We start from the raw sequence: 12010 nt of genomic DNA on the forward strand, positions 1-12010 counted from the left end.
AGGTGTGAGTGCCACCATTTTCTAGCCTTTGTATCTAGTGGCTGTCTGTTCTCTGACCCCAGATAAATTTATTAGGGTACACAATATTTTGGGGAACACAATACCACCACATTTCCTTTTTGTCTAAAATTTAAAAAAGCTTATAACACAAGAAAAACTATCTCCAATAAGTATATGCAATATACAGTCAAGATTACATTAACAATGTCTAGTCCATTAACATTTGACAGATTCAGACAAAAAACTCCATTATATATATTAATAATGTCCAGTCCAGTAACATCTGATAAACTCAGACCAAAAAATTTCATTACTTATTTAACAAGTAGTTCCTTTTTAAAAGTAGATTCCATAATCTCCCTTTTTATCTTATCATATCCATATTCTCTCTTTTCTTTTCATTGTAGATTCAGTGATCTACCTATTTATCCTATTATTTCTTTATCTTTTTTCTCAGAGTAGATTCGATGATCTATCTCATATCTATATTCTCTTTTTCTTTTTGCTTTCTAGGGGTGAAGATATCTTTAGGGAATCTTGAAAAGAAAATTTTTGGTTTAATCGTCAAGTCCTGTATCATTTGTCCAGTCTCTGCATAATAGGAAAGTTCAGGGCTTGTTTCAAGTCCTTGTTCGAGTAGTCTGTCAGGCTGGATCATCTCAACTAGTCCTCTCAAAATTGTTCTGACCAGTTTGTAGTTCAAAGTCGATTTTTCCATGGTGTTAATCAGCTTAATGGCTTTATCATAGTCCATGTGGAAATCATCGTTGTAGGATCCTGTCATCTTTTTGAAGATTTCAAAGTCACTGTTAGGCATGGTCATGGTTTCCTGCAGACTTTTTTTTTTTTTTTTTTTTTTTTTTTGCCTCCTCTGTGGTTTGGAGCAATCACAGTCTGATAAATGTCTGTCTCTCGGAACCATGAACATTCTTCCCTAGAACAGAAAATCTTCACAGCAATTTCCCCCACCATTTGTCTTGCCAAACTTTCCAAACTGACCTTTGCCGATGCTTTCTTGTAACACGATGGTCCTGGCAATTCTTCTCTGAACCAGCAGCAGTAAACCCTTTGTCCCTGGTAGCAGCATCACCGCAGTCACCAACACGATGAGAAGGAGCTGGCAACGTGGAGCAGTAGCCACTGCTTCCATGGTCCCACCACTGTTTGTGGTTCAGTCCGGGCCAAAGCTTCTCCCAAGCCTCCTAGGCTGGCCTCAAACTCAGGATCCTACTGCCTCTGTCTCCTTCAGCAAATCCTACCGGCATGCGCCACCACAACCGGCTGAGTGTAGCTTGGGCCTGAGCTGGGGCTCACAAGGCCCAGGCAAACAGCTTTTTCATGAATTCGTAACACGAACGTTGGGCGCCAGATGTAGCATGAATCTTCAAAGTTCTTATTAATAAAATCAAACCTGAGGCGAGTTATTGGGGTCAATGCTGGTAATCAGAGACAGAACAAGCCACAGCTATCTCACCTTGCCAATCCCTCAGCTGGTCCTGTTTCCTCAGACTGGAAGCTTCTGTGTCCTCATCCCAATGGCTCTCAGCTGAACTGCTGCTTAATTCTATGTGCATTGGTGTTTTGCCTGCATGTATTTCTGTGTGAGATGTCGGATCCCTTAGAGCTGAAGTCACAGACAGTTGTAAGCTGCCATGTGGGTGCTGGGAACCAAACCTGCGTCCTCTGGAAGAGCAGCCAGTGCTGTTAACCACTGAGTCATCTCTCCAGGCCCCCAATTCCTCTTTCTATGCTGGGATTTGATCCATCTTGAGCTTGCTCAGGCATTATGTATGCTGTCATAAACACTATGAGTTCCTATGTGCAGCTGCTTCCCTAAGACGCTGTTTTCTTTGTAGTCATCCAGTGCACTGACTTACTCTTTTTTGTGTCATGAGCCTCTAGTGGCTGAGCCATCCCTCCGGCCCATACACCCTTATTTTTAATTGTAAAAGCTGGGAAGAGCTTAAAACCTTTTTTTTGAAACAGCTCTTTAAAAAGTATTTTATTTTTATGTATACATCTCTCTGGGGGAAGAGTGTGTGTACATGAGTGGAGAAGCCAGAGGTGTTGGGTCCATTGGGGCTGGAATCACAGGTAATTGGGATTCTGACATGGGTGCTGGGAACCAAACTCTGGTCCTCTGTAAGAGTAGTGTGTACTCAACCATTGAGAGCAATCTCTCCAGCACCAGGAAACAGCTTTTTAGAATATCTCCCCAAATGGAATCAGTTAAATACATGTTATTTACTTTTTTGAACTTACATTTGTGTAAGTAGGTGCCTGTATGTATACTGTGCGTGGGAGTGGAGGTCACAGAATACCTTGGGAGTAACTTCTCTCCTTCCTCCATGTAATCTCAGAGATCCAACTCAGGTCAGCAGGCTTGGGGGCAAGCACCATTACCCGCTGAGCTGTCCACAGCTCCCACATTGCTTTGTATGTACAAGAACGTTACCATTGCGGGGAAAAATAAATCTGACCTGGAGACATTCTTGTGCCTCTTTCATCCCATTTCACAAAGACCTGGGCCTACAGAACGTCCCCCCATCATTCAGAACCCTAACATATAGAGTCTGGGTGACTGGCTACAAGTTTCTCTTTGGGGTCCACGAGGAGAGGTGATCAACTTTGCCATTTGCTGTGTGTCCTTGTCAAACAAAAACAAAAACAAAATCCTTTTCATATTTTCTTCTTCTCCATGACATGTTTCCTACGGCTGACATGCTGGTGGCTGCAAAAAGAACATTCGAGCCATGCCCAGCTGGGGTCCTGGTTGGGACGGCCAGTCTCAAGGCTCCCTGTGCAAGCTCTGGGACCCTCTTTTTTCCCGGCTGGTGGTCAGGGTGGGGGACTAATACTGCCCCCGAATGAAGACATGTGTGACCTTGGGAAAGTCCCTTCCCCTTTCGGCAGAGTAGCAGGGGGATCAGGTGCTTCCTCCTGACGCCGACGGTGACCGAACAACGTGGCAAGCGCGTGGCTCTCAGCACTTTATCGATCTTGGAAGCGCCACGCGCACAGGGTACCAGGGGCCGAGTCGGGGCCTCGGCGGAGGGAGCCTCTAGAACCCGCGCCCCAACTCTCGCGAGATCACCTCCCAGGGCCTCGCGACGTCATCCCCCCCCCCTCCGCGGCTGCGCCGGCCGGCGTAAGGTACTCGCAAGGGGCGGCCCGTATCCCTCCGCCGCCGGCCCGGCCCGGGCCCTCCCTCCCTCCCCGGCCCGCCAATCCCGGAGCCTCCCGACTTGCCCCTCGGCCTGGGCCCACCCCGCGCTCTGGCGGCCCCACCCCGGCGGCGCCGCCCGCCCGCCCGCCTGCCCGCCCGCCCGCGCGTCTCTTAGTCCACCTGCACCCGGCAGGAAAGCAGGCTTCTCCGGCTCGGCGGCCGTGAGGCGCTCGGCGAGCCCGGAGCTTGGGGAGGCTCTTCCTCCCCGGCGGAGGGATCCACGGCGGCCGAGGAGGCGGCGCCGAGCCTACGAGGAAGAGGCAGCTACGGCGGCGGTGGCTGTGGCAGCAGCGCATAAAGGGGCCGCCGTCGGGTGATGCGGTGACCGCTGCGGCAGGGCCCAGAAGCTGAGCGGGCCTCGGCCCTCAGCTCGTCGGATCCGCGCTCCGGAGCTCCCGGTCTTCTCGGGGCCGACTCGCGGCCGCTCGGGCGGTCTCAGGCCCCCCCCTCGCCCCTTCCCCGTCCCTCCCTCCCCCGTCCCCGTCCCCGCCCCGGGGGCCCGTCGCCACCGTTCCCCACCATGGCTCTGAAGAGAATCCACAAGGTAAGCGGCCGCGGCGTTGCTGTGGGGATGGGCCGCCGGGCGAGCCCGCCGAGTGGGCCGCGGCCTGCGCTCCCCGCGGTCGCCTCTACCGGGCTCGCGGCGTCTGGTTCCCGCTGCCGGCGCCGGCCCCACGGGGCGGCCTTCACACCCCACTCCCAGGGAGATGGCGCCCGCGAAGGCCGGAGCGCGGGGGGCCCTGCTTAGGCCGAAGTTGCTCGGGTCCTCGCAGTCTTCCTCCCCCGACGCCCTTCCCAGGCCGCCTTTCAGCCCGGGACTCGCTGCTCTCCAGGGCTATTGTCCGGCGGCGAAGGGGACTTGGGACGGCGCGGGGAGGGGCCGGGGCGTTGGGCGGCCCCTGTGATCTGAGGTCGATAGGGCTGCTTGTCCTATCTCTGTCCCCCTACTCCGGCGCCCTGCACTGAGCTGCCTGAGCTCGAGGACCCAGACAGGCCGACGACCAAGGCGGTCCATTTGCCCGATCCACGACTCTCTTTCTTGATTGAGTTCCCTTAACTCTTGGGCGCTTAAGGCCACCTTACTGGTGTAGAAAGTGGAGGAGAAAGTCAGAGGGAAGAAAATGCTACTCCGGAGGAAGGGGGGGGGCTTCGGTGGAGAAGCGTTTTATTCCTTGGGGTTGCTGTATGTCGTCGGAAATTAACCCTTCCGTTTTGCAGGATTGGATCTAGTGGAACAAACTGTGTTTACCTGGTAGGGTAGAAGCCAGCCAGTTCAGAAAAGCGAACGTTGAAAACCGCCTTTCACAGACTTATCCCAAAATGATTGTAACGCTGTAATTAGATGATATATTCGTCAAGACTCCTACTAATTTGGAAGGGGTTTTACTCAATTTTTGGTTAGAAATAATTTCTTAGTTCTTTTAAGTGAAAGGTTATCCATTTAGTTATTGATAAGATTTGACACTATAAGGAGTTTTTTTTTTTTTTTTCCTCCCTAATATTAGCCTCTTAGAGTCACTACTATTTTTTCCTTGGATGTAAGAAGTCATCCACTATGAGTTTTGTTTGGTGTTTTACTTGGCTCCTCAGATGGGCCAAATTAAGTCTTTACCTTCTTAATAAGTGGTAGGACCTGGGACTACCTCTAAGGGCTGATGGAATAGGGCTACGAAGAAGAGTGGAGAACGAAGTCAAATGCAGATTGAAAGATGGAACACCACAGTTCAGCAGTTGGTCCTCATTTTATTCCTCAAGACTTGGAATGTGGAATTAATTCTATTCCCTACTGCGAATTAGCACCTTACTTTTGTTTCTTTGATTTCTTAGAAATCAAAGGATAGGCTTTAGCAGTAAGTCTTGTGCTAAAATGAAGCGGGGTCTTTGCTAAAAGAAGCATGAACTTTAGGTAAAGATCTCTTGAAAAACCATGTAAGGGATAAACATCCAGGTAATGTGTATATGTATTTCTTTGTTGTAGTTGTTGGTCCTGTCTCCCCAACCCCCACCCCTCCAGGGTTTCTCTGTGTAACAGCCCAGGTTGTCCTGGAACTCTTCTTTGTAGACCAAGCTGGCCTCCAACTCACAGAGATCCTCCTGCCTCCTGAGTGCTGGGATTAAAGGTAAGCGCCACGACTGCCCAGCATGTTTCTAATTCTAAGACTAGCAGTCTTGCAGAGTCTAATGGAAAGTTATCAATTTGAAATGCTGTTTGAGTTATACCTATATAAGATTGTCCCCTAAAGCAGGGAGAGAAAGTGAGTTTGATGTGTGATAATTAACAGAGATACTTAAATATTTAAATTTTTTTTCTCCCCTTGAGACAGGGTTTCTCTGTGTAGTTTTGGTGCCTGTCCTGGAGCTCACTCTGTAGACCAGGCTGGCCTCGAACTCACAGAGATCCTCCTGGCTCTGCCTCCCGAGTGCTGGGATTAAAGGCATACACCACCACCTTCCGGCTTATTTTAATTTTTTTTTAAAGGTAAGGTCTTCCTAGCTCTGTTGCTTGCAACTTACTATGGTGTAGACCAGACTGACATCAAACTCCAAGACCCATCTGCCTCTGCCTTCGGAGTGCTGATATTAAACTAGTGCGTTAATAGCTTTTAGTGTTTGTATTAATATCGGTGCCATAGAGACTTATTCAGAGAGGGAGATAACACTGACTCAAAACATTCATTTAAATCTTAGAATAATGTTTGCCCCCAGCGATATCCTTTCTGTTGCTGTTTTTTTGAGATAGACTGTCACTGTGTAGTTCAGGCTGGGATTGATCCCAAGTACTGGGATTCAGGCATATACCACCACACCTGCCTTCACTAAATCTTTTTGTACAGTGCTAGGGGTTGAATCCAGGATCTTAAGTATGTAAGGCAAACTCTACCATTGAAGTATATTGCCAGTTCTTGTCAATCTTTAAAAAGGAGAGCAGGTTTAGAAATGTCCATTTGACGTACGTGTGTGTGTGTGTGTGTGTGTGTGTGTGTGTGTGTGTGTGTGTGTGTGAGAGAGAGAGAGAGAGAGAGAGAGAGAGAGAGAGAGAGAGAGAGAGAACCACAGCCCTCACTCGAATTAGAGGATAACTTTGTGAAGTCTGTCCTTTCACCTTTTCACGGGTCCTAGGAATTTGACCTTTTGTTCTTTGAGACAGGGTTTCTCTGCCTCTACCTCCTAAGTGCTGGGCCTAATGGCCTGCGCCACCAACCCCCAGCTGTTTGTTTGTTTGTTTTAATGCTTTTTAAAAGATTGATGTAGTTTACTTTATGAATGTTTTGCTTTCATGTATGTATGTGCTCACTATGTATGCCTGTTGGATCACCTGGAACTGATGTTACAGGTGGTTGTGAGCCACCATTCAGGAGCTGGGAATCCAACCTAGGTCCTCAGCAAGAGCAAAAATGCTCTTAACAGCTCAGCTGTCTCTAGCCCCCAGCTGTTTTCCTGATACAGGGTTGTATGTATTCCAAACTGGCCTGAAACTATGTATGGGGGCATGACCTTGAATTTGTGTTCCTTAGCCCCCTACCTCCTAAATACTAGAATGGTAAGCATGTGCCACCCTGCAAGTTTTAAGTGGCCCTGGCCTCAAACCCAGAGTTTCTTAACGTTTTAGGCAAGAAACACTCTGCCACCTCAGCTGCATTAGCTCAGTAGCTTGAACTTTTTTATATGTGTATCCCTCCATCCCCAATTTATAACTTTAATTGAGGTCAAGTATGGATTGACTTCTCTTAGATTGCCAAAAACTAGAAAAACTCTCTTATTTTCATCAAAATTATTTTGAAAACAAAAGCAGAAGTAGGTTTTCAAACTCTGTGTGTGTGTGTGTGTGTGTGTGTGTGTGTGTGTGTGTGTGTGTGTGTGATAGTTTACTTTAAATGATAGGCTTAATGGATACAGATAAAACCATTCCTGTTTTATCCTCAATACAATGCATCTGAACTGGTCTGTATAATCAGTCTTGGTGTTGAGCCATTCCTGTGGTCCATCTCTGAAAAGAGCTATTACTTAGGTACCCCTTCAGCTTCAGATGTCATGAAGTGTTTTATCTGGTTCTAATAGAATTCTTAAAACTTTACCACATTTGACAAGAGTCATCTTTAAAAATTCAGTGTCAGTGTCTTCTTTGATATGTAGATTTTTGTCTGAATTTGGCACTTTTTTAGAAAATACGTATTTTTTATTCTTTGAATTTCATACATGCATAGTCTGTTTTGGTCAGATTTACAGCACTTTTTATTTTCACTGAGCTATAGACCCCAAGCCCTGGAAAAAGCTTTTGATGGGTATTATTTTGATGTATATCTTAGAGATTCCTCAGCCACTCTTTAGGCAAAATTTGCCACAGAAACACATTATGAACTGTATGGTTCTGGCAGGGATTTGAATCGTGTGTGTGTGTGTGTGTGTGTGTGTGTGTGTGTGTGTGTGTGTGCGCGCCAAATGGCCAAATGTGTTTTAAGTTTCTGCTGATTTTATAGGTCTTTAGCTTGGGTTTTGATGCTTTGAGTGCCTGTCTGCCTCATCTAGCACCACCCCCAGCCCTTTCCAGTTGGCTGCATCTCATCTGTTGTGGGCTAAGAAACCAGATCACGGAGCTTATTAAAATTGTGTCTAAAATAAGAACCAGTAGGCTCTGAGTGAAGAGGGCTTCATGTGTTCTGTGAACTGTATGGTCTCTTTGGCTGATCAAAGACCTTTTTGACTTCCTGTTTTTCCTTTTACCTTGTAAAGATGCAGGTGCCCTTGTTGAAATACAGGCTTAATTTTTCTGTTTTTGAGAAGGTAACGGGCTAAATATCTTGCTTTCTCTGGGAGTTGAAGACTGACAAAAGAGAAGATGCTAGACCTGGGGGTGAAGCTCAGTAGGTAGAGTGCTTGACTAGTTTGCAAAGCCCTGTTTGGACCCCTAGCACCTTGGGGTACTTGTGTAATCCCAGAACTGAAGGTGGTGACAGGAGGATCAGAAGTTCAAGGTCGCCCTTAGCTACATGTTAAATTTGAGGCCAGTCTGGGGTATAGAAGATTCTTTCTTTCTTTCTTTTTTTTTTTTTTGGTTTTTCGAGACAGGGTTTCTCTGTGTAGTTTTGCGCCTTTCCTGGAACTCACTTGGTAGCCCAGGCTGGCCTCGAACTCAAAGAGATCCGCCTGCCTCTGCCTCCCGAGTGCTGGGATTAAAGGCGTGTGCCACCACCGCCCTGCAAGATTCATTCTTAATAAATGAGCAAGCTAGGATACTTTTAAACCCAATAATGCCTTGCATATTTTAATAGTGACTTGATAGTTACAGTTTTGAAACAAAGTAATGCCATCATTGATCTGTATTTAAGGCAAGCTCTAAGACCTCAAAGAGACAAAACAAAGTTCTCAAAGGTTTTGAACTCAAGGTCAGACAACTAACTAAAGTGACCAAGGGGGATGAGGGATCTAGAAAATAGGGCACCTGTTACCTATCTCCCTTTAAATGTTGCTGTTGCCAAGATCTGTGGGTAGTATTGGCAGGTAGATAATCCTGTGTGTGTGTGTGTGTGTGTGTGTGTGTGTGTGTGTGTGTGTGTGTGTGTGTGTAGGTTACTATACAGCTTTGACTGGTCTGGAACTTGCTATGTAGACCAGGCTGGCCTGGAATTTAACAGAAATCTGTCTGCCTCTGCTGGGTGGGTAGTACTATTGCGAGTTCTAATATTACTAAACTTAAAAATATTACTTAAAAATAGTATTGACCATATAGGAATAATTCAGGATAAAATGTTTGCCACTCCACTTACTCTTCAGTATCTCAGAAAATAAAAATGATACTGTGCTAGAAATATATGCTATGTGTTACATTAATATTATTAGGTACATTAATATTATTAGAGGTAAGGGTTGAGTAATTTTGGGCAAAATGATGAACAAATGAGCAGATATTCCTGTGGAATACTGAGTAGTAGCATTTGTGGTTGGATTACTGCCTTGGAAAGCCGGAATAACTTATTCCAAAAGATAAACTTTATCATAAAGTTTTTTTGGAAAGTCTCCTCCCCTCATTAGACAAAGAGTCTTAGATGGGCATAGTCCCAGCTAAATTGAGAGACTGAGGCAGGAGAAATGCTTGAGTCCAGGAGTCCAGGATCAATGTGGGAAACATTAAGAACCCATTTTTTAAAAAATAAAACAACTGTTGGCATAGCCAAATCCTGGAACATATTCTTAGTGCATGCTCTTGGTTCATGCCTATCCACAACAGTAAAGTCTCTTCAGTATGTAGTTTTGTTTTGTTTTTTTGAGATAGTTTCTCTGTACAGTCCTGGCTGTCCTGGAACTCACTGAGATCCACCTGCCTTTGCCTCCCAAGTGCTGAGATTAAAGGCGTGCAGCATCACCTTCCAAGCCTTGTTTTGTTTTTTTGAGACAGGGTCTCTTATGAAGTCCTGGCTGAGGTGAAACTCACTGTGAACACACAGAGATCCTCCTGTCTCTGCTTCCCAAGTGCTGGGATTAAAGATGTGGGTCACACATAACTGTTTTACTGAGGAATAAGAAGTATTGGAAGAAAGGTCATTTTAAGTGTGAATCTGAGTGATAAGGGGTAGTTTTGATCTTACAATTCTGAATATTGTAATCAGAGAGATGGCTGCTGAAATATCCTAGGTAGTTCCAGGGCAGGAATTCCTGAATGATGCCTGCTGCTGACAGAACTATTACAGCCCTCATTTTGGAAATGCAGGTGTACACTTGTTTTTTCTGTACAAATAAAGTTTTGATGGTTTATATATAACGTAAGGAAATAAACTCCCATTTGTTCTGTCTAGAGTGTCAAGTGAGATACCATGTAATAGATTTGTAATACTAGCACTGCAACATACTCTAGGGTTGCTATCTGACAAGACAGTGTGACTTGATTAGTAAGACTAGAGCTGAAGGGCTGGAGGAATGACTCAGAGTTAAAAGCACTGGCTACACTTCCAGAACACCAGGGTTCGATTCCCAGTACCCACATGGCAGATTATATTGTCTGTAACTCCAGTCTCAGGCACACACAGTGCAGACATACATACAGACAAAACACATATTTTTTTTTTTGAGATAGTTTTATATTATGGGTGTTTTGCCTGCATTTACATCTGTGTCCAGAACCACATGCATGCAGTGCTTGTGGAGGCCAGAAGATAGTGTCTGATCCCCTGGAACTATAGTTACATAGTGAGTCCTAGGATCTAACCCTAGAAGAACAGCCAGTATGAATGCTCTTGGCTGCTGAGCTGCTTCTCCGGCCTCCTGAAGCTACTTAAAAAATTTCCTTTGGGCTGGCAAGCCGGTGGTGGTCCATGCCTTTAATTTTAGCACTCAGGAGGCAGAGCTAGGTGGATCTCTTAAGTTCAAGGCTACCCTGGTCTACAGAGAGAGATCCAGGACAGGCACCAAAACTATACAGAAACCAAAAAAAAAAAAAATATATTTTTTCCCCTTTGAAGCCAGGTGGCACACACAAACTTTAACCCCACACTTGGGAGGCAGAGGCAGGCGAATCTCTTGAGTTCAAGACCAACCTGGTCTACAGAGTAAGTTCCAGGACAGTCAGGGCTAAAAAGAAACCCTGTCTCGAAAAAGCAACAAAATAATAATAGTAATAATAAAATAAATTTTCCTTTTATGTGAATTAAATCTTTTCCTTTCCTTTTGGAGAGGGAGCAGCATCAGGGATTGAAGGGCATCAAGCATTTGAGGTATTTATTGCCTTTGTCTGGGAACTACAGCCCTAACCCTTGTATTGCATTGTCTATTACTTATTTATTTCTAGACAGTATGCCACTCGGTTGCTTAGTCTGGCCTTTAACTCTCGAGCTCCCTAAGTGCTAGGATACAAGTATGATCCATTATGCCCAGCTTACTTGAAAAAAAAAATTTTTTTTTAAAGATTTATTGTTTTGGGCCAGTGGTGTTAAGCACACACCTTTAGTCCCAGCACTTGGGAGGCAGAGGCAGATGGGTCCCCAAGTTCCAAGATAGCCAGGGCTACACAGAGAAACCCTGTCTCAAAAAACCAAAAGGAAAAAAAAAAAAAAAGATTTATTGGGGGGGTGCGGCTGAGTGTGGTGGCGTATTCCTTTAATTCTAGCATTCTGGAGGGAGGCAGAGACAGGTAGATCTCTGAATCTGAGGTCAGCTTGGTCTACATAGCAAGTTCCAGGACAGCTGGGACTAATAGAGAGATCCTGTCTCCAAAAAAAGGAAGAAAGAAAGGAAAAAAAATCCCTTATTTTGTTTTTTCTAAACAGGATTTTTCCTCTGAATGCTGGGATGTACTATCATGCTAGCCTGTTTTGTTGTGTTTGTACATAGGGTTTCATGTAGCCCATACTGACTGAATTCCTTTCTCTGCTTCCACCTGTGCTGGACTTACTGGATGTATCACCACACCTGACAACTTTACTAGTTTTCTTGAATCTTGGCTTTTTTATCTTTATGGGGTTATAAATGCCGCATATCCTGCAGTCTAGAGATTTAAAAAAAAAAAAAAGTGAAAAGTGGTTGGCCATTTAAGAATACATAAAAGTCATGTTTTGTTTTGTTTTTGAGGCAGGGTCTCAGTATGTTGCCCTGGCTGGCCTGGGACTCACTATGTAGACCAAGCTGGCCTCTTAACTCACATCCATCTGCCCACCTCTCTTTGCCTTCTGAGCGCTGGAGCTAAAGGTGTGCATCAGTATGCCCAGCTCATTTCTGACTTTCCCCCTAATAATTTTTTTTTGGGGGGAGCGTGTTTCGAGACAGGGTTTCTCTGTGTAGTTTTGGTGCCTGTCC

General features: G+C 45.5%; 1 protein-coding gene across 1 annotated transcript in view; it reads left to right on the plus strand.

Annotated features, from left to right (window-relative positions):
* Positions 1 to 3285: 3285 nt before the first annotated feature.
* Positions 3286 to 12010, plus strand: part of Ube2d2 (ubiquitin conjugating enzyme E2 D2) — a 39457-nt gene continuing 30732 nt past the window's right edge. Inside the window, exon 1 of the mRNA XM_028886764.2 lies at positions 3286 to 3770. Within this exon, the coding sequence (XP_028742597.1) occupies positions 3747 to 3770 (24 nt within the window). The 5' untranslated portion in view covers positions 3286 to 3746. The remainder of the gene's footprint in view (positions 3771 to 12010) is intronic.

Source organism: Peromyscus leucopus, chromosome 19 (genome assembly GCF_004664715.2).
Source record: "Peromyscus leucopus breed LL Stock chromosome 19, UCI_PerLeu_2.1, whole genome shotgun sequence".
Classification (NCBI taxonomy): Eukaryota; Metazoa; Chordata; class Mammalia; order Rodentia; family Cricetidae; genus Peromyscus; species Peromyscus leucopus.